The following is a 24,307-nucleotide window of genomic DNA, read 5'->3' on the forward strand; positions in this document are numbered from 1 at the left end:
TAACTCGACCAGGATGAATTTGACTAACCTAAAAATGTAGTATATTTAGCAAACCTTGAAAAAAATCTATTTAATATAAACTTGAAAAGAAAACATTCGCTTAACAGATAGAAATAAATACAATGTGTTGACAATAATTTAATGCAAAACGTTTAGACAAAAACATTTCAGGAGAAATTTCACTGTCTAAATTTTCAGACTTGGTATTGCAAAAAAAATTTTAGCATTCACTTATAGATATGGGTAAAATAATGAACGTTTCTGACTTTCACGTTTCTGTGAAAAGAGTGCATTTGTATTTCAGATAAAACGTTTTTACCATTCTGATATTTACCACTACCTTAAAGCTTATTAGCGTTATACTACATGACGTCATCACACTTGTAAAATCAGATATCCATTGGTATCTGCGTTACAGTTCTAATAGTATCTCACAGAGCAAAACTTCAATGACGCCCTCACACTACTCATCTACTCTAACTGTTCATCATATTCTGATCTCTTCTTGCCAACAAGGCGTTCTCGAGTCTTCATATTCATTGCGCATGTGTGAGGAAGCTTGACAGCTTTTTCCAGCCCTCCTACAATGACATCACAACATGCACTGCAGACAGCAAATGGTAGAAGGATGAGCCAGATGAGGACCAGAATCAGAGCGATGGGATAGGCGACGAAGACGAGAAATAGGAACCAGAATGTAACCCATAATATGTCACAACAACAATCACAGCAAACACAACACAATGTTCCCATCTTGATATCTGAAAGATTCGGTGTAACATGAGACTTTTAGTATAACGATCCCGTTTGCATTTTGAACCCCCCCCCCTCCCTCTCCTCCCAAACCCAACACGGCAATGCACCCATCTTGATATCTGAAAGATATAACATAACATAACATAAAACTTATAATGTAATAATCCCATTCGTCTTTTGATCCCCCTCCAAACCCAATTCAACACCCCCCCCCCCAACCCCAACCCGATCCGATCCGATCCGACCCAACCCAACCCAATCTGATTAAAATCTGATGTGGTAAAAGCGGCTTGATGCCTTTATTTACCTCTATATGTACATCATTTTGTGTCGTTTGTTTTGTTCCGAGTGATCAAAACAAACAAAACAAACGACACAAAACGATGGAAATAGAGGTAAATAAAGGCATCTAGCCGCTTTCACCACATCAGATTGAACCCAACCCAACAAAATCCAACTCACCCCACTCCACATACATACAACATATCCTATATCCCACAGAATATATTTTCCTAATATTAAAAAATGTATTTAATATGCTTTGGAAAATTTATCCTGTAACATTTATTTAATATCAGGGTATATAAAATTAATTCTTGCTTTTTAATTAAAAAATATGGTTCCTTTATATATGAATGACACAGTATTGAACGCTACATCGTTGATATCATTACACTGAGTAAATAGAAGATATCGACCTTGATATAATATATCTGAAGTCATAATGAAATTGAATATAATACTTTAATGTAAAGTAGTGTACATTAAGGATCACACTTATTCACTTTATGATGTTCATTTCATAAATATGTATCAAAATATATGATATGGTATGATATGATATGATATTGGTGATTTTTAGATACAATTTCCTACTTACTATGAAAACCGTCACGTTGCCTAAAGCATCAGTACCAGTCGGTCAGACACTTCGTTACTATAAATGATCAAAATATGTTGATTACGTAACTTAAGTGAATGATAAAACCAGTCATTGCATAAAATGTCTTTTGTCTTTTCCCGTATACCAGTTTATTTTACACACACACACACACACACACACACACACCGAACGACAGAGACACACAGACAAGCAGGCAGGCAGGCAAGCAAACACACTCATAAGCTGTCTGTCTGTCTGTCTGTCTGTATGTCTGTATGTATGTATGTATGTATGTATGTATGTATGTATGTATGTATGTATGTCAGTCAGTCTCATCTCTCTGTCTCCCTGTCCTCTCTGTCTCCCTCCCTCCCTCTCCCTCCCTCCCTCCCTCTCTGTCTGTCTGTCTCTGTCTATCTACCTCTCTCTGTCTCTCTCCCTCCCTCCCTACCTCTCTCTGTCTCTGTTTCTGTCTGTATCAGTGTCTGTCTGTCTGTCTGTCTCTGTCTGTCTGTCTGTCTGTCTGTCTGTCTGTCTGTCTCTCTGTCTCTCTCTCTCTCTCTCTCTCTCTCTCTCTCTCTCTCTCTCTCTCCTATAATATTCATTAACATGGGAATTTCAGCCATCGGAACAAAATTAAAATTGAATAATTAAAGATATACAAAACATAGCATATTCAATCTTTGAAAATTTATTTATTCTGCTCAATAAAAATATCCTGTATGGAACAACTATGTTTAGACAGACCTTGGTAACAACTGGCGTTGCTGCTTTGTATTATATAATACAATGTGTCTAGCGAACACCACACACTATCTCGAGTTCACTCTTAGCTAGCGTAGTACGTAGTCCAAGTGAGTGATAAAACTGACGGTAGGTTGTATTATTATAGCTCATGTCAACTAAACATGCGCTGGAAACAATTGCATATCATAATACGTGATGAAAGGTGTATTACTTGTTGATTCATTGAATTCAGAAGTGGGCATGTTGATAACTGGTTATATGACGCTTAAATTATGCCATTGCACTAATAATTGTGATGTTATTTTTAGTAGGCAACAAAGTATTGTGATATTTTGAATGTAGAACCACGGGCTACAATTTCTAACGGTTATATACGCCTCTTACATTGACAGTACACACTCTTCACATTTCTCTGACAACAATAGATATAAAAATAAATTGCAACAAAATGGGGAGTGTAAAACGCATCATCACATCGTTGTACTTAAAATGTTTTTTCCAAAGGAAACACTTACCTGTACTCTGACTGGTATATGACACACCACTGAGACAACAGATTCAGACTGTTTGCTCTTAAACCTCAGGCCACAGACGTTTACCGTGTTACCACCCTAATCCGGGGGAAATAATGAATTCGTCAATCAGAAAGACAAAAATAACCCTGGGTACCATACGATGTAAATATATCTCATTTGTCGCACTAATCAACGTTGTCCAATCCATCAATTTAATGATTTATAATAACTGTACTTTCTGGGGCACGCGTTTGATTTCCCCATTTTAATAACACCACCGTTGACCATTATTTCATTTCCTGACAAAAGATGATATACAGTACATTGCGAATTCAACGGTCTTGGTATAATTATAACAACAAAAAAGGTCGTAATTATGTCCAGCAGGGTTATCTATACAAAGGAAATAACAAAATTTAATACTGTAGAATTTTACATTGTGTAGCAGATATGCATGATGATATAAGTGTTTCCCCTATTACTATCATAACTATCTAATTACTTCTATGCAATATGGTATCGACTGTTGTCTTTTTGGTTCACAAATACTGTATTCATGTTATATCAACTCTTGTACATCTTATGACATTGACGAAATACAAGTACAAGTGCAAGTACAAGTACAAGTTAACGATTTTCGTGATTTCATAAAGAAATCACAACCATTTGGGTCAGGTCATCTCCAACTACATCTCTTTGAAATTCAAACTTTGCTGATGAATTCATGCAATATTGCAAATTATGCAAATACTCAGCGTAAAACCTGAAAATAATACGCACTTTTCATTATATATGTTGGAAAATATACTCTTTGTCGGAGACCGTAACTCGGTAATATGTGGTGCATACGCTAAATTTGACGCTTGCATGTAGTTGTGTTTTTACTGAAAATTGATCGAATTCTCCTCTCCTGTTCTCTCGAGTTAAAAGCTAACTAAGACCCATACTATGTATACACACTTGAATGTCGAGTGTCGATGGTGTTAAGTTCTCTTGTAGCGCATTCAATAAGTGAAATAGCCAATCTGAAAGAAAGATTACTCAAAATTTGTTTTTCTAGATGTAAAAAAATCGTCTCAACTTCAAAAAGAGGAGGTCGTGATATTGTTACTGATAATCATTTCTCTTCTTCTTGTATCCTTCTTCACGGAAGGATCGTTAATAGTAATATTCACTTGAATGCTTGACTAAGTCAGTTAATAGTGATATTCACTTGAATGCTTAACTAAGTCAGTTAATAGTAATATACACTTGAATGCTTGACTAAGTCAATTAATAGAAATATACACTTGAATGCTTGACTAAGTCAGTTAATAGTAATATTCACTTGAATGCTTGACTAAGTCAGTTAATAGTGATATTCACTTGAATGCTTAACTAAGTCAGTTAATAGTAATATACACTTGAATGCTTGACTAAGTCAATTAATAGAAATATACACTTGAATGCTTGACTAGGTCAGTTAATAGTAATATTCACTTGAATGCTTAACTAAGTCAGTTAATAGTAAGACACACTTGAATGCTTGACTAGGTCAGTTAATAGTAATATTCACTTGAATGCTTGACTAAGTCAGTTAAAAGTGATATTCACTTGAATGCTTGACTAAGTCAGTTAATAGTAATATACACGTGTATGCTTGACTAAGTCAGTTAATAGTAATATTCACTTGAATGCTTGACTAAGTCAGTTAATAGTAATATACACTTGTATGCTTGACTAAGTCAGTTAATAGTAATATGCACTTGTATGCTTGACTAAGTCAGTTAATAGTAATATTCACTTGAATACTTGACTAGGTCAGTTAATAGTAATATGCACTTGTATGCTTGACTAGGTCAGTTAATAGTAATATTCACTTGAATGCTTGACTAGGTCAGTTAATAGTAATATACACTTGTATGCTTGACTAGGTCAGTTAATAGTAATATGCACTTGTATGCTTGACTAAGTCAGTTAATAGTAATATACACTTGTATGCTTGACTAAGTCAGTTAATAGTAATATGCACTTGTATGCTTGACTAAGTCAGTTAATAGTAATATTCACTTGAATGCTTGACTAAGTCAGTTAATAGTAATATTCACTTGAATGCTTGACTAAGTCAGTTAATAGTAATATTCACTTGAATGATTGACTAAGTCAGTTAATAGTAATATTCACTTGAATGATTGACTAAGTCAGTTAATAGTAATATACACTTGTATGCTTGACTAAGTCAGTTAATAGTAATATTCACTTGAATGATTGACTAGGTCAGTTAATAGTAATATTCACTTGAATGATTGACTAAGTCAGTTAATAGTAATATACACTTGTATGCTTGACTAAGTCAGTTAATAGTAATATTCACTTGAATGATTGACTAAGTCAGTTAATAGTAATATTCACTTGAATGCTTGACTAAGTCAGTTAATAGTAATATACACTTGTATGCTTGACTAAGTCAGTTAATAGTAATATTCACTTGAATGCTTGACTAAGTCAGTTAATAGTAATATTCACTTGAATGCTTGACTAAGTCAGTTAAAAGTAATATACACTTGAATGCTTGACTAAGTCAGTTAATAGTAATATACACCTGTATGCTTGACTAAGTCAGCTAATAGTAATATACACTTGAATGCTTGACTAAGTCAGTTAATAGTAATATTCACTTGAATGCTTGACTAGGTCAGTTAATAGTAATATACACCTGTATGCTTGACTAAGTCAGTTAATAGTAATATACACCTGTATGCTTGACTAAGTCAGTTAATAGTAATATTCACTTGAATGATTGACTAAGTCAGTAATGTCGTGTATTAATATTCCAAAATAAGGACATCTCTGCTGAAAAATAGTAATCCCCTTCTTTTAAATAGAAATTTGAAAAATAAAATTTTGTGTCTGCTTGAGTGTCGCTGTCCACGTTGTATTAATAGATGACATATTCCTGGTTATTACCAGTACCAAAGGTAATAGAATACTTAAACAAAATAAAGTCACACATCCCAGTTACTTTTGTTTTTATTTCCAACCAGTTACAAGAACAGAAATATTGACAACTTTAATAACACGATAATAGTAAGTAACAAGAATAAGAGCATCTAAACTGCAGTTCATAAAGTGTTTTAATTTAAAATAAGCAAGTTTAGTTATAAATAGTCTAAAAATAAATAATCGTTTCAGTATAAATAGCTTATATTTCAGAAGTCATCACTTTTATTGATGTATACTAACAAGGTGAACATGAACATGAACATGTGAACTTGATTCTTAAAATTCATTGCATATAAGCAATGCTGTTAAGAATCTAAAATCTTCAAGTTGGTACATTCCATTATTTATGTACAAGTATATATTGTTGTGTGGATCGTATTTATTTCAGGATTTTAAATATTATTACAACTACTTTGAACAAATCGAACAAACCACTCAGACGTTGAACTTTATAAAATATATTTACTCGTCTTGATGTATATTTTAAGATCAGAATCATACTATGTATTTTAGTATAATTGTAGGCTGATGGCGAAGTCTTCTTTATTCTTTATGGTGTGCGCTCGTTTTGCTGTTCCTGTAATGTGATAGTGGTACTACGTCACTCAGAAGTGATATATGCTTGTAATGTTTGAGGCAGAGGGTTGAACAGTACAAATACTAATTCAGAAATATTTCTGTAGTAGTTTAGCTATTTAAATAATATCCTTGAATTCTTTTAAATTCTAGTAACTTGTCTTCATGTAAAACACAACACGATGCCACATCCCTAAATTCAATTGTCATCCGATAAACCAGTACGAATAAAGACTTGTATAATAGGTAAAACATCCATAGCTGGCTATAGGTTCCTGACATTTATTGTTCCATGTAACCACCTTTACAGCACAATCTTTTCATATTCAACATATGCCCAGTGACAGTTTGTGGAAGCTCGATGATCTTTTTGAGGCAGTCGACGATTGGATTGCAGAGCTTGTCAAAGCATAGACCAAACGGCATCAAAATAACGTAAAATTCGGCACACGCTAAGGCAATAGGCCAGGCATAGAGTAGCAAAACCACCAACCAGAACAGGAACCAGAAGATGTTGCAAATTGCATCCGTACACGCATTTCTTCCCATCTTGTTTCCTTTGGAAAGAAAAACCAAGCTATTTAATATTCAACTTACTTCTATTCCCTGTAAACGGGTAAAAGTCGCAGTGTCCATAAACTACTATTACCATATTGCCTAACACTATTCAACAGACTGTCTACATTCGATAAGGTGATGGTAAAACGACCATAATACATGATGGTGCCATTGGAGAACCGATAGCGTATTACTATCTCAAGCGAAAATGAGTATGGCCTACAAAATGGTAACTTGTGAAATAATCACTTGATGTCTTGCTTCAGTGTACTTAGCAAGTTGGTCTTGTTTGTTTGATAAAGACATTACTGTCAATGAGTCGTTATAGAAGGCCTCGGAACAACTGTTTTCTGCACAAATTTGGACACGGAGGGAGTGGAATATACGATCATCACAAATACGGTAGTAGTGCCATGATGATAATATTCCCTATTTCTGTGATTAATTTACTAATTATTGCTCGTAAGACTTCACACCAACACTCCAGCAATTTTCTTTAAATTGGTCACCACATGATAAATATAACTAATATAATTTAAGCTATGTATTCTTATATTTATCACTATTGGTGTTTATGCATTTTCAATTTTGTGAGAACGCCTGACACAGTGGTCTGGTACAGGATAGATATACATGTATTTACTTGTAAGCACAGAGTGAAAGTTTACACAGTACGTGACCGCACCATAATATCATTGTTGTTTATCAGCCAAGAGGCCAAAGGTTATGAAATGAAAAGTCAAACTCGTAATATACAGGTATGTTGTGAACATAGTACGACTATTTTTGGTAGAGTGAGAAACAAACGCAGACATTGCGTGTTAGTAAATATTGGCTATTTGCATGATTTAGAACTGCTTTTTCAAAATGATATTTTGGTTGACTGTTTGTAGATATTTGACCCCAGGTATGGTATTTGGTAACCGAAAATTGTGAGAGAAAGTGGTTTATTTTCTAATAATACGAGTCTTGAATTCACTTGTTTCCTAGGTATCATATTAGCATGAACATTTCTTAACACGACCCGAGAAATTCCAGCAAATTAACGTTCATGTTTGCATAATGACTATACTATAATTTTCTATTGTACTAAAAATGTTCTTTCCAAAATTAAAACGGAACCATGTAGGTTAAATTTGCATATTTTGATAATCATAGTTACAAAATAAATGTTCTATACCCCTATTGCGTACTTTTAATCAACTTGAAATATCTAGAAGGTATTTGAAAAACTAGTAACCTTGAGATGTTTGCCCAAAGGTCCAGATCTGTGGAATATCGAATTTTATGTATTCCTAAGTAAAGACACCTACACACATGCAAAATATGTTTTGATATGCATTTTGTTCTGGCATCGTACAAATGTCATTATTAGATAGCTGCAAACAAAACACGACTAGTCTCCCTGGATATGACAGCTATGTATAGGCGAGTTACCCACGCATAATTCCATTGGCGAGTATTTTGCGGGCACTAGACTACAACCAAATGGGCCGGAAAACAGTGACATATATTGATGATCAGGTGACTGTGAATTTGGCGGGAACATAATCCATTTGGAAGTGAACAAAATATACTTACTCAAAGAAGATAGATATTTCCCTTCTTTAGAGACAGATCTCAGTGACAGGGTATCCAGCCGGGGTGTGAGTATTGTTTTAGATGACAGGTCGCATGAATTAATTGATGAGCAGCTATTACCTTGTGTCAGAGAGTTATAAACATTGACAACGATCAGAATGCGGGTTGGACACAACCTTTATGTGCAGACGTCTGCATTAAGACAAAACACATTAGCAAAGGGAACGTACATTTCACAAACAGACGGACATGATCAGGTACATACACACAGACAAATGAGGTACATACACACAAACAGACGGAGATGATCAGATACATACACACAGACAGGCGGAGATGATCAGATACATACACACAAACAGGCGGAGATGATCAGATACATACACACAGACAGGCGGAGATGATCAGGTACATGCAAACAGATGGACATGAGCAGGTACATACATACATACATACATACATACATACATACATACATACATACAGACAGACACAAGCAAACAGACATACATGAGCAGGTACACACACAAACAGATGGACATGAGCAGGTACATACATACATACAGACAGACAGATACACACACACACATACATACACATACAAGCAGACAGACAGACATGATCAGGTACACACACAAACAGACATGACCAAAAAGTTTAAGTTTTTGATACTTTATTTTCTACAAACCCATTATACTAATACACAGACACTGGGTACAAATTAGTAAAAATAAAAATATTAATTTGCAGGAAATTTTGTACTCTTTTTTTATCATCAGCATTACATTCAGCTTGTAAATATTCAGATGTCTTACCATGATCAAATCATTATATTATCATTTTCTTTTTCAAAAAAAGGGTTACTTGCCAGCATAAATTCATAATTAACCAATGAGAATGCTAGATACAACAGTGGTAACAAGCATATCTTCATTTCATTAACCAATGAAAATGCAGGAGATATAACAGCATTGACTAGCACAAATTCAAATGTTCGACCAATCAAAATGCTAGATCCAAAAGCTGTTTTGAAAGACGGGTATAATGGCTCAAAAGGGTATAACAAGAGTTTTAATTGGTTAGACCAAACTAAAATTTCCTAGCCAGCCAATCATAATTAATACCTTTTGTTTTCATTAGTTTTTTTCATCACTGCTATAAACTATATACAACCTTCTAAGCCGAATATTTGAATGTGTAACCAAAAAAAAGTTCACATTTTCTCTTGTTCTCGGAATGGGTAAAGCAATTATTGTCAAAAGTCTCACACACTGTTATCATTTCTCTACAAAAAAATACCATGACAAACAAAAAAGTACTTTAAGAATACCTCTAAACCTTGGTTATGATAGAAGTAATATTGTGAATTCCAAACATGAAAAGTGATCATTAAAAACCTGGTGATATCCACACTGTGAAAATGTACATACTTTTGTAAAACCTTACTAGTCCTAAGACACTGGTAACCAAGCCTTCGGGTTACTAAGATAAACACAAACTAAATCTACTGTTCTTCAATGTGGTAGATTACACAAGTGGGTGATAGCGGTTCCTCTGTTGTGTGATTCTAGTCGCCCTGTAATCAAAATAGTGTAAACGTTGGAAGTCCCACAACAGCACTGTAAGTTCATGGAACTCTAAATAAACTAGTTTTCAGAGACGCTGCCCTACTGAGACTATAATTAAACCAACGTCCATTCAATATCACTGTTGTATCAACATCTGGTGACAAAAGTTTGAGTTTGTACCTACTTTAGAAAACCGAAGGCTCAACTACCAGGCAAATATTTTTGTTAATGAATGAAAATTTTGTTAATCTTGACTAATATATTGAGAGAATTCTCCCTGTCTAATCTCTATACGTACAGAAATTATTCAAGGACTCGACCACCATGTCTAATTTACATAATATTGTTGTGCAAATGAGTTATCTAGTTTTGTCCTCTGATACCATATATCCTACCTCAAACCAAAATGGTGGTCCGAGTTCCTATCTTATGAATCATGAGGTCAAACTGTGAATTTACCACTATAACCCAAGTAGTATTATATAGAAATAAGCAAAAATAATACGGAATAGTTTTTTATTAAAAACATTTGATTTGTAATTATATGTTCTAATGATTAATATTTGGCAATGTATTTCAGTTATGAAGTATATCTAAACATTTACCAGTTTGCGAATTTAAATTACCTTTTTGGCCATTCTGCTCGTTGTCTGCACCCCCTGTAATAGCAGTGGAACTTCATTCTCTACAAGGCACCTAGTTTTAGCCCAATTTATATGATACCCATGAATTGAAATTGAAGTAGTATGTGTTATTTAGCTTTAAATAGTATATGTTTGATTCGTGCAATAAAAAGATGGTTACATGTTTATTTTGTTCAAATACAGCACTTCTCAAGGACTGTACACGAAATTGAAGTTGCCATGGTGTTCACTCATGGGATACAAACATAAACAGACACATTTTAAACCCTAGCCTGATAACAGACACCATGCACACACAAGTGTTCTGTCCCTAATCTGTACCTTATGAGAGTATAATTTCTGCTAATCACCCTCCTTGCTGTCATGTTGAAATAGAACACTGTCAGTGACTATGATACTTGTGCAGCAAATTATAAATGTACATAGTATTAGTGCCCCAACAGTTCTGTGACCATAAACTTGCGTGGTATGCTAATGTCTGATGTCTAACTAAGTGCGACATGGCAGTTGTTTCATTGGGTTTAAAGTTGTCTTGCTTTATGTAAAATATATCGTGCCCCATGAGTGAAATTGCCAAGGCAACATCAAATTTTACAACTAATCTGTCAAATCACTTCAACTATTATTAAGATTTAGGTGATACTAGATTAAGGTACACATGATCAGAAAATAGGGGTTAATAGTTTAAGATAAACATGATTAGAAATACTAGCTGTAGAATGTTCACACAATTACATGAAGTTTTTAGGCGTTGATGTGCGTGTTCAAAAGTAGAATTATCTAAAAGTTTACATGTTGTTCTCAGCCAATATACATGATTGCACAAGATAATATTTCTAGATACAAATAATCAGTTATGAGAGTACAGAAGTTAACATTAACAGTTTGTTCACTGTAGGTATATTTACCAAGAAATGAATTCAAATGTGTCTACATGATGAAAGCTGGCATTTCATGTAGGTACACATGATCAGAAATGAAATCCACCATGTGGCCACATGATTACAGCTGGTATTTCCCTTAGGTACACATGATCAGAAATGAAACCCACCATCTGTCCACATGATTATAGGTGGTATTTCATGTAGGTACACATGATAAGAGATGAAACTGACCAAGTGTCCACATGATCATTGCTGCTGTTTTCAGTATGTACACATGGTTAAACATGAACGATGTTTATGATACACATGATCAGACCTAAAATTGGCAAAATGTCCACATGATCATACATTGGTTTCCAATTGATACACCACAACAAAAATGAAATGTTGAAATATGTATAATCCAATACACATTGATTAGAAGTTGGGATCAACTTGTCACAAAATTATCACAGACACATGTTTTCAAAATAATCTTTTTCATATCAAAATGTGTCATTGTTTTGTCACTATTTTTATCTGAACAAATGCACCCCTCCCCTATTCCCTGTGTAATTTTCTATTGCTAACATACAATAATGACACTGTTTGTGAAAGTGGTCAGTAGCTTGAACACAGCCCCTTGTCTTTTCAATATTTAGTTCCAAAGAGTAATATATTGGATACAACTATTAATTTCTTACAGTAGGTAATAAACAGTCACCTATTGGAAAGGTCTGAAAAAAGCTATATGAACACATTGTTGTGTGTTGACCACTAACACAGTTGTATATTCTAATACTGAGTGGTAGAGAACCATGAAAATGAATTACAGAATCATGTAGTGAAATTATCAACAAGAAAACTGTTTATGTATATAATGTAATATATAATGTACACTTTGGAACTCCATTGTTTCAGCTGCTTATGAAAATGACATCATCATGTGAGAATGACATCATAAGAAAATGACATCACCACATGCAATGACATATGAAAATGACATCATCACGTGAAATGACATCATATAAAAAATGACACTGCACCATGAAAATGACATCATCAAGTGAAATGACATCATATAAAAAATGACACTGCACCATGAAAATGACATCACTTTAAGAGCAAATATTTGGTTAGTAAGTATAAGCTTCTTTATCAAAAAACAGCCAATCACAGCCATTGACAGTAACAAATCATGCCTTATCTAGATCTACAGAACATGTTAAATGTTCATAATGAAGTAACTGCTGTTTTGATGGATATATGCAGCTTTAACCAAATACATTAATGTTACTTTACAGGTGTACGATTTCTGTATTACAGGTAAAAATTCTTCGAGAAAAGATTTCAGAGAGTCATTCTAGTGAATGACATTTTCACTATGATTGAGTTAAAAATCATCAAAAAAACGGTGAAAGACAGTAATTTCAATCTATACATAGCTAATTTGTGAATTTGTGAAAAAACTTTGACTTGAATGAAGAATCCCAATGGAATGGAATGTGATGTTAATTATATTTCATACAATATATTCATACGTTGTGAATATTGTCTGGGTTAACATGAAGGCTTCAAAGTGCCAATAATAATACTATGGTACATTCTGACATAATTTCCCTTTACCAAAAACTGGGTGAAGAGCTCATTTGCACCCTTACCAGAAGCGGAGAATGTAGATTATTTGTGGCGAAACACCAGAAAATGCCTTTGAAACTGACTGATATTTAAGTTGCCAATTTCTTTTTTTTTTGGCAAAAACAGAGATAAAGTAACATTTAGTTAGAAAGTTTAGAAAGTGAATTTGTCCTACAGGCCTAAAGAACTTATATTTAAATTTAAGCATGTGAACCAAACAGAATTAATTATGACAATAGTATAGTAGTGTTTTTGTCTTGTTAATATAATCCATACATTTATATCAAAATAGTGCGAGACATGCATAAGAAATCAAACAGGACCTATCCTGTACATTAACATTCAAACAATCATTTCGGCAGTTATTTTGCTTTCTGTTACTCTTTTCCATTGAATTACCTGGCATTTTAAAAAAAAAATCCAATCACATACCACAACATTGTACATTTATTTCAAAAGAGAATTCAGCTGTATAGGAGAAAGTAAATAGAGTATAATCATTTGTTCAAAACACAGAAGAGAAAAAAAATAGATCCTGCAAAATTGTGACTTAAAATAATACTCATTTCAGTTTTAATATAGTGCTTTTCCACTTTGTGCTCAAAATGCTTTACCATTATTACCCCTGGCATGGACCTACAGTGGCACAATGGCCCTTTATACTTTCTCAACTTCCATGGTAGCATATAATGCATTGCAGCCTATATAAGCCAACTGGATTAAAGCATTCACATTGCAACCTCTATCCTACCAGGCACCCAATTATAGATCTAGGTTGGCTGACACTGACTTTTTATTCTTCAGTTTTTTTTTCAATGTAACAGTAGTTACCACTACTACTAGCATGACAGTGTCCAACACTATTACTATTACATGTGACCCGACAGACACATGAATGAAACAGCTGGCCACAGATATGTGAAAGTTTGCATCGTACACCATTTCTAGTCAGTGTTGGTTACAATATGCAACCAAAGTGTTTCAAATGATGCACCACTGTCTATCTTTTTTCAGTGTTCATGTTTTGAACATGGCCAAGTTTGTGTTGTCCTTCTTTTCTATAGTGTTGGTGTAAACAGAGCAGTTTAAACCTGATGTCTATATCATTAAGGATACATACAAACATTGATCAGGGACAGTGCGATACAAACTTCCAAACACTTCTTCTACCTCTTACCAGGTTCATGGATTCGGAAGATCATAACTTGATCACCCAGTTCACAAAGACTAAAGTGTGCTATTAAAAGTCAGGGTTAACAAGTTCTTCTCTTCTGTGCTTTGAAGCAAAGTTTATCAGTATTCATTGTTCTCAATAAAATGTTTTGACAAATTTCAAAATTTTAGAATCCACTTTAAGAAACAGACATGAATTCCACATTTCAGATTAGTAGTAGCTGACATAAATTGTACCTCATAAAGATGAGAAAATTACTATTAAAACTGGGCCAAAGAAGTAAAACTGGGCCAAAGAAGTAAAACTGACAAAAATCTACAAACCGATTCTTTCCTTGTGCTCCATTCAGATGAAGTGTCAATGTCATTCTAGCTCTTGTATCAAAACTACACCTTAACATGCTGAAATTATCATTATTTCTTCCATTTGTGAAACTATATTGTTCCAGATTATTTCTTCACATTTGGAAATATGGATAACATGAGGGGCTTTGGCATCATTCATCAAAGACCGATATTGACAAGGCCCCTTAAGTCACTTATATTTGTGTATCAGGTGAATGTGAAGGAAAAACATGGAATGATATAACATCTGTGTACATAAACATATCTATCTGCCAAAATTTTACAAAGAAAGGAATGATATTACAACATCTGTGTGTATATAAACGTTATCCTTACCAAAAACAAAATTTTGTACTCTAATTCATGCTTTTTCAAATTTTGCAAAAATGCTGTAACGCATTTCTGGGATTGCAATGCAACAAACTTCTTTTTTTATTTAAAAAGGAGAAAATAACGTGTATACAAAGTCCCAGAACGATCAGACTCTTAACTTTAAAACATCCATCTTTGCCTTGTTCAAAGAAAAGCAAAAAAAAAAAAAAAAAAAAAATCAAATTCCAAACGAAATTCTGTACTCTTAGAGTTTCTTAAGTTGTAAATATAAAGATCCGAACCCCCCCCAATCTTAAAATAATGTTGGTAGGGTTGATTTTCTCTTAACAAGGAATTTCCACTTTCTTATAGAAATATCATTTGGGTTATTTAGGGAAGTGTCAATTTGAAATTATTGTTATCCTAAATTTCATACTTCGCTGTCTGTACAGCATCCTTTTTTTGTTCTGTGTTTTAAAATATGTATTGGGTATTTGCAAACTGACTAAAAGTTGTATTAATCACACTAACGGAAAAAAGATAACATCTTTTAAAGACGTAAGAACTGACTTTGTTTTTGGCAAAATTTTTATAATATTTGCAGTGAGACTAAGAACCAACTATTTTGATTCCCTGTAGCATAAAAAAAGCAAATTCTTATTTTTGAGTTAACTTGTGTTTTCACATTGTGAAAAATCTCTATGGCAACAACATATTGGGACAGTCGTTAATCCATGGGTCACTCACTCTACATGTGTTCCCGTGAGTAGAAACAATGGTTTGTCCTCAGCACTGTTCGCTGTCTGGAATTCGTCTCTCAGTCGGAAACGCCACTGCTCTTCTAACTCCAAACGCACGACCTGACGACGGAGTGTGTTTCTGTCAGGACTGATAAGGCACAGCTTAGCACCTGTGATAAAAGAAGTAATATGTAAGATTGGGTGATCAATAAACTTCATAATATTGCAACAATAGATCATTATGCTGCCACTGATCATGACCATAATTTGAACATGAACAGTAGCTGTGTTTATACACAAGTGCAAAATAGCTTATTACTGCACAGGTGCATCCTAAAAATAATGAATATTTCACTTTCCTGATCGACACCATGACTTCCACTTTGTGCACTACACATGCATTACTACATTATGGAATCATCTCCCCCTTGACATTCGCACCGCACCTACTGTTGATATCTTCAAAGCCAAACTCAAAACTTATCTCTTCCAAAGAGCATTCATGTGAACTGGGAGCGCCATTGGCCATCTTTTGATGGATATCAGGCGCTTTATAAATTTGTGTTTATTATTATTATTATTATTACTATATGCATGCATGAGAATGAGTTGACCTTCTTGTTCTATTTTGACCCTCTAGCATGAGGTAAAATCTTATTGCAGGTACCGTGAATTGTACAATTAATTTGACTGCAGACTTACCACTCATAAACTTGAATTCCTTCAAAAACTCAGCAAAGACAAATGAATCTACCATGTATAGCAACAGCCCACTGAAGCGTAAATTACTGATATCAGCATTCACGGAGTGTGGTTTAGAACTCACATAGTGAACTGTGTGTTTTAAAGAAAATACAATTGTTAGAATCATACATAAAATTATTCACATTTCATTTAGGACAGTGTCACTGACTTCACTTTAAGAGGGAATATAGGAGGGAAAATAAAGTCTTTTCACAAACTTTGGCTTCTTGAGTCATTCATAATTTCTCATCACACAAATTTCACGCCGGAGCTAGAAAAACACCAAATTGAAACTATTTTTCAAACTTATTGTTCTTTCGGTGACAGTGATACACCATTGCATCATGGGTCTTAGCAAACATGAATATTTATTAGATGCACACTGCACATTCTTCCTCCTCAAGTCTATAGTACTCAACTAGTATGGCCCTCACTTCCATCCAAAAACTGTCTCCAAACAGCACCCCTAGTGGCCAAACTATACAATCTTTTGTCTTTCTGGTAACTGAAATATGGCATATTGACAAGGCTACATATTTGATAAATACGCACACTGTGGATAAAGGGAAGGTGACAGCTAATAGGAAGAGCTACTACTTACCTGTCACAGAAGGTCCTAAATCAATATAGTAATCCACTGCAAGTACAGGACACTGGGGGTAGGTGACTGCTAACGGGAAGAGCTTCTCTGCACTCATACATGACAGGTATTTCTCTAGCAGATACTGAGGAGTTGCCATTAGTGGTGTCATGTCTTCACTGTCTGGGGCACACACAAACTGTTGGGGTGATATCTGTTGGCTGGTGTTGCCTGTTTTGGGATGGATGGGAAACTCCTTCTGTCCTCCAACATTAATGTGTTTCATCATGACAGAGAATTGGTTGAATCGACACATGACAAAATTACTACTGTTGATTCGCATGTTGAAGTCTACTTCCTCACCAAAGTACCTGATAAGAAGTTTTGAAATAAAAAAATTGGAACTCAAGGTTGGGTGAATTCAGGTTAAAAACATACTGTTTGTGATCCGTTCAATGAAGTGTCCACAGCACTGATCTGTGACTATGCTAACTCTCTTAGTGTATCTGGGCTTGCAAAGTTGCAGATCCAGCACCATAGACTGTGTATAGTTAACGAATCGCAAACATTTTTTACTCTGAACATGCACATTATGTGACGGACACTGTCCTGTTTATTTTGTAATGTACATCAAATGTACCATGAGGGCGCTGTTCAAATGTACCACGAGGTCTCTGTTCAAGTGTACCACGAGGGTGCTGTCTTACCTGTTTTGATCATACTGTACATTCTGTGTAAGGTCCACATTGATAAAAACCATATTGTGAAGGTGACTGCGTGTAAAGTTCTGCTGCATTGATCTTGTGAAATTCTTGCTTGTCCACTGTCGAATTCCAAACGAGGCGAAGTTGGAAAGTTTTGGAGTAGATTCAATGTGCTCTATAACCTCTCTCAAAGTGACTAATGTGTCTTTGCTGTAAGAAAGTGAACAATCAGGAATGCATAAGCCAGGCTTACATTATAGTAGCCATGTCAATGACAAATGGGTATGTATTTTTTCATGATAAAACAACTTTAGGCCAAGAAAAAAAAAGAATTGTTTCTGGTCAGCGCGAGCGTCACTTATAAATACTCTCGTGTCGGTCTTTTTTGTGTTTGCAGTCTGCAGATCCGAGGGGAAACACAAAAATAACCCTACGTACTTCAGTGAAGACAACTGCAGAGTCAACCATCAACAAGCACACACACTTGCTCAGTAACTGCCATAAATAGTAGACTGAGTGACAGGTTTGTTGCGATTTAAAAAAATAAAAAAAAAATAAATAAAAAAATCGCATCGTTGCACCACTTTAGACAAAATGTCCTGACCAGAAACAATTCTTTTTTTTTTGGTCTTACCATGTTTTCCTACTTAAGGAAAATGTGAAACAGTATCGCCAAAGTTCTGTTTATAATTCAACAAATTGCACAAAGCTAAAAAGAGTGTAAAAATGGTGTTGAGTACTTACCCATCCTCCTGTTTACCAGCATCATGGCAATGCCACATAACACATGAATCATCCAGTAACAGAATAAACGGCCAGACATCTTGACGTCGTACACCTAACTCCTGTTGTCTATTCCGTTCTAGTTCTAAGTTATGATAGGCTAATTCCTTAATGAAGAACTTAGCAGCTCCTGTAAGACATACATTTCATGTTAAAGGGGCACAAGCTGAATTTATATATTCTGAGGTGTATTTTTTGCTGCATGTTTAAAAGTATTTCCAGTGTTCTGAATACTGAAGTATACTGGAATATCACTTGCAATTGACTGAACTCAAACCTAGTATTAAGATATAACTTATAAACGATCTGATGATGTAATTTATATAATTAGTATACCGCCCTCAATAGTTTGACAATTTTTATCTCCAATTTTTGACACCAGAGAGAGAGATAGAGAAACGTATATCACAGTAATCATGTACTTACGTACCCCTATCATTGTAAGATAGGGTATGTAATCATGTACTTACCTGCCTGTGTCATTGTAAGATCGGGTATGTAGTCATGTACTTATGTGCCCCTGTGTCATTGTAAGATAGGGTATGTAATCATGTACTTATGTGCCCCTGTGTCATTGTAAGATAGGGTATGTAATCATGTACTTATGTGACTCTGTGTCATTGTAAGATAGGGTATGTAATCATGTACTTATGTGCCTGTGTCATTGTAAGATAGGGTATGTAATCATGTACTTACGTGCCCCTGTGTCATTGGTAAGATTGAGTATGTAATCATGTACTTACCTGCTCCTGTGTCATTGGCCACAGCTGGTAGAACCAACAGAATGTGATTAGGCCATTGTTTCTTGTACAACATCATCTCTGTCTGTTTGACCACCAAGACATGCAGGTGTTTAGCGCCCCCCATGGCATGAAATAGATTGATGAGGCCGTGTTCATGGCGTCCGCTTGTTGGCGTAAAGATAGGTGTTTTGATCGCATTTGGGCCCTAAAAATGAATAAATTAACATAACCCACGTTGAAGAACACTTCTACTAGTACAAGTTTGACATTAGAGTCACTTCCCTTAATTTGGATCTTGAGCAAAGTTCAATATCCTTTGTCAAATGCATTACGATTTGTTGTACAACTGAAAGAAAAATGTTATTTTGCAGTTGTGTAGTTCTTCTTTTCCAACAAAACATCTTTTTTTGTAAGACAACATTCCACGGAGGCCGGTCAGTTACTGAGACAGTATTACATTAAGTGTAATTTCTTCTGGTTGTGTTAAGTTTTTTGACCTTCATTGATATATTTTTGTTTTCAGTCACACCAAACTAGAATTTAGAATTAGAAGTACACAAAGGCAAATAAACAAGGCTCCTACGTTTTAAAATATCCTTAAAGGGGCACGTTTAAAGCCGAGTTTGTCTTTTTGGAGGGATGTATTTTTTTTCTGCATATTAAAAAGTCCTCACAGTATTCTACTTACTTAACCACTACTTGCAATTAACTGAACTCACACCTGGTATTACGATACAGCTTACAAATGATCCAGTGATGTTTGCAATAACGATCCTATCAAAAATTGTACAGGATGTCCCTACTATGCAGTCAACAATTCTCAGAAAGCCAGAACACAAATTGTAATGTCACAGAAGGTATGAATCGATACTAACATTATACTAGCATAGTGAATCAAAATTTTTGTAAATATTTTCACATAGGCAAAATACTTATAAACTCAGCTCATGCCATTTTAACATATTTATACCAGCTCCAGCTACACATTAATTCCCCTACTTATAATATACCTGAGCTGTTTGTGGTTATCTAATATCATTCTCCAGAATACACCATATATTTTATGATACATGATACATCTTTTCATCAAATCACCATTTGAATACTTTTTTTGTTATGTGATTCTTAAATATCTTGTATCATATGCATAAATTTCAGTTTGCAGTACGATCAAGGAGTACTGTACCGGGGTATATTGCAAATTTCCAGATGTGTGAAATTCTAAGATTTTCACCAAGTTTTACTTATGAATTTATATATAAAAATAAGTGATGGGGATAGGGATGGTAGTAAATATGGTCACCATGGGGATGGTATAACAATGTTATAAAAAATACATTAAACCTTGTCACCATGGGGATGGTAGTAAACAAACAATGTCATCATGAGCACATTAAACCTTGTCACCACGGGGATGGTAGTAAATATTATCACCATAGGGTGGTTAATATCATTTTGGTTTGAGTTGTTGAGCATGATGTTTAGGTTTGCATGAAATATGTACTGTTACACATATGGGGGCTTCAATATAAGTTTTTGATTCAACAGCTTCTTCAAAACAAATCATTTTCACACAGTCATCTGTGATTGGCTTAGATTGTGTCACATGGTTTGGACCCCACAGTGACCTCAATTTGCATAGAGGGTATAATTTATTTTCTATTTTCCATAGGGTACTATTCATGTAGCATGGGAGTCCTACCGGTGATTTACTTTGACTATGGAAAGAACACATGCCTGATAATATGACATGTTATAAAACACTTATTGCCTGGCCTTAATCGGGCACTAGTAGATGTCATATTACCTTATTTGGGCACTAGTAGATGTATATTACCTTATCTGGGCACTAGTAGATGTCATATTACCCCTTGTGCAGTTCTATAGCAACTGCTTCCCTGACGCTGAAATAGTTGCTACATAACATCCCTCTGGGTAATATACATTCTACTAGTGCCCAAATAAGGTACTATACATTCTACTAGTGTCCAAATAAGGTAATATACATCTACTAGTGCCCAAATAAGGTAATATTCATCTACTATTGCCAAAATAAGGTAATATACATCTACTAGTACCCAAATAAGGTAATATACATATACTAGTGCCCAAATAAGGTAATATACATGTACTAGTGCCCATATAAGGCCAGGCAATAAGTGTTGACTAGGCATTTGATACAAGGATTAACCATGATATGAACACATTTATATAGAATGTTACGATTGATAAATAAACAAAATGTTGACAAATTTAATATGTCATGCAAGTTACCAGCCATGCAAATGTACACTATTTTACATTATTCCAAAGCATTTCATGCCAAGTCATAGCTGATGATGTATACTATTGCATTAAATCATGAAATCCTCCAAAAATGTGTTATACTTCGCATAAGCCAAGTCACAACAAGTGTATTGTGATACTGTCTTTGACTAAGTTTTAGGCCCAGACACAGCCTCCAAGACAAGAAGGCAATCTCTAAATGTATCAAAAACACGTGGGTGGACCCATGCACAAACAAGGGCTTCTAAAGTGGTCAAGTATGGTAAAATAATCCATTTTTCTTTCACCAAACCTTCATGTGATATGTTTGGATACACAAGTTTGTTTGAATGATGAAACTTGGCTTTCACAATGTATAATTATTATCATTCCCAAATATTTTTCTTTTCTTTTATCCATTTGTGATTTAGTATATGAATGTCCATCCGGGCCATGGTTAGTGTTAATGTAGTGACAAAACACATTTATTAAGTGTGAAAAGTGGAAACATGATGGTAGAATTGTTTAGAGTTAAATCTGTACACAGAAGGTTCATTCCTTCTTGTTGACATCATTTATTAACTGGCTCAAGTCCTTTGACGAAACCCCAAAACATACTTATGGCTAAATTTAGTCCATCATATGTAACCCATAGCAACCAATAACTTCACTGTGTACCACAATCACTTATAGTATATTTTGAGTAAAAGTATACTGTTTCAATTGCTTTAATTGTGAGCCTTGTACAGATCATTCTAACTGTACAGCGTCTTTGAACTCTGCATCCTAGTGGAAACTGGCGTAATATAAATTGATTGATTGATTGATTGATCTTACTTGCTTCCCAATGGTAACACTGTTTACATATTGATTATATTGAGTCCAGCCATGTACTGTCCTCATAGTGAAAGTAATTAACTGTTATTTTAAGTCTAACATCAATGCTATTAATGATTGTGGCACATATACACAGGATGGAATCTTTACTTCGGTGTATAAAATGGGTACTTGATAGGATATGATTATGATATGAAGGATTAACCCTATGTGCTAAATGATACAACGGTCTGCATGTGCCTCATTGGAAAGAATGTATGATAGGTTGTATTTTGCCAGGAGTAATACAACCCTTGCAACAGTTGTCTATAAAAACTGCTAATCAGAACTTCACTTTATCAGTAGTAGACAATTATTGGCTTTGTAGGTTCCGAAAAGTCTTCTCCTTATCACACTATCAAACTGACTTATATTGATACAAAGTAACATTGGGTGTCTCTGACGTAGGGTCTTGTTTATGTCTGTGAAAGTTAGTCATATTGCAAAATACCAGTTTTCTCCTTTACAGGAAGTGCACTTAACTCGTAAAACTCTGCTGACGTGTAAAACAAAAAGTCATTTTTGTACTCAAATTATATACTAACCTCAACAAAAACATTGCCATTTTTTGCAAGTGTTTCACTTCATAAAAATGGTGTTTCACGTGATGAAACAATATTTTATTGAAGAAAAATATTAGGGAACAATTTCGCATACACCTACAACACTACATTTACACAACGCTTAAAAAAAATTCTATGAAAACAAACTGGGCAATAATATTAATAATATCCAGTCTGGCATCAATTTTTCTCTCTTTTTTTTTGAAATTATTCATGAGAAGCTTTACGATGATGATGATGATGCAACAAACGGAAATAAAGAATGTGTGAAATCCAAAATTTGTATGATCCACTGACCTTGTCTGCGGTGACGGGGCGCAACAAACTTTCTAGATGTCCCTTGCTATTGTTGTATATAAAGTGTTTCTCTTGCAGAGGAGGGGTAACAAATTGCATCTACAGAAAAATTATGAATGCAAGCTGGGAAAAATGGTTGCAATATCAATGCCCAGCCTGGCTTTCAAAAATACGAATGTAGAGAGTTTGAATTAGTCGTCTATCTACTACACCCATAGATAAATGATAATAAAAACTCTAGTACACTGTACTGACCGATTGGAGTAATTCGACTACTTCATTAAAGAGAATATGGCCAGATTTGAGCAGCTGGTTGCTATAGTTACATATGCTTGCTGGTTACTATTTAGATGAAACTTTATGGAAAGGTTGCCTACGAGAAGGAACAATTGCGTACATCAAAATTTCACTGAACAGGAACAGGGTTTGGATAGATATTACATCTTAATTCCTCTTTGTTTGTTAGTAGGATATCTTAATATCATAGATAGATTTACATTTGTATATGAAACTGTGTTTACAGATTGCCCATAATTGCTCAACACATATGAAACGAGCTGGAGATAAGCTGAAACTCAACGCCTGCATCAATATCCTGATTTAGGTGAGGCTTTCTTTGGTATTTGGTCGATGAAAACTGTACAGGATTGTGTCATTAAAAATGCATCAAATGATAAAATATGAGATATTTTGTTATGTCACTGACTTTTGGACATGCCTTTTTCCTAAGCTCCCTGGTGGTGTATGACATCATGGCCATGTTGTCCAATAATTTGAGAATGAAATTCAATGTTATCTGAGTTTATAGTTATGAATGAAAATTTCTAGCGATACTTGCATCTAGACAAACATGTGTTTTGGGAAAACAATT

The 24,307-nt window shown here is 34.6% G+C and overlaps 1 protein-coding gene and 1 long non-coding RNA gene across 2 annotated transcripts in view; both read right to left on the bottom strand.

The window, feature by feature from the left end:
- Window positions 1-208: 208 nt before the first annotated feature.
- LOC144446049 (uncharacterized) lies at window positions 209-3,023 on the bottom strand. Its single transcript, XR_013481947.1, has 3 exons — window positions 2,902-3,023; window positions 1,637-1,693; window positions 209-761 (listed from the first exon to the last, which is right to left on the bottom strand). It is a non-coding gene; the product is annotated as an uncharacterized LOC144446049 (long non-coding RNA).
- Window positions 3,024-9,304: 6,281 nt separating this feature from the next.
- LOC144445893 (GREB1-like protein) overlaps window positions 9,305-24,307 on the bottom strand; it is an 80,206-nt gene continuing 65,203 nt past the window's right edge. Inside the window, exons 25-31 of the mRNA XM_078135535.1 lie at window positions 23,437-23,535; window positions 19,436-19,640; window positions 18,654-18,822; window positions 17,913-18,119; window positions 17,227-17,576; window positions 16,584-16,715; window positions 9,305-16,051 (exon numbers count right to left, since the gene is read on the bottom strand). Of these exons, the coding sequence (XP_077991661.1) occupies window positions 15,885-16,051; window positions 16,584-16,715; window positions 17,227-17,576; window positions 17,913-18,119; window positions 18,654-18,822; window positions 19,436-19,640; window positions 23,437-23,535 (1,329 nt within the window). The 3' untranslated portion in view covers window positions 9,305-15,884. The remainder of the gene's footprint in view (window positions 16,052-16,583; window positions 16,716-17,226; window positions 17,577-17,912; window positions 18,120-18,653; window positions 18,823-19,435; window positions 19,641-23,436; window positions 23,536-24,307) is intronic.

Source organism: Glandiceps talaboti, chromosome 14 (assembly GCF_964340395.1).
Source record: "Glandiceps talaboti chromosome 14, keGlaTala1.1, whole genome shotgun sequence".
NCBI lineage: Eukaryota > Metazoa > Hemichordata > Enteropneusta > Spengelidae > Glandiceps > Glandiceps talaboti.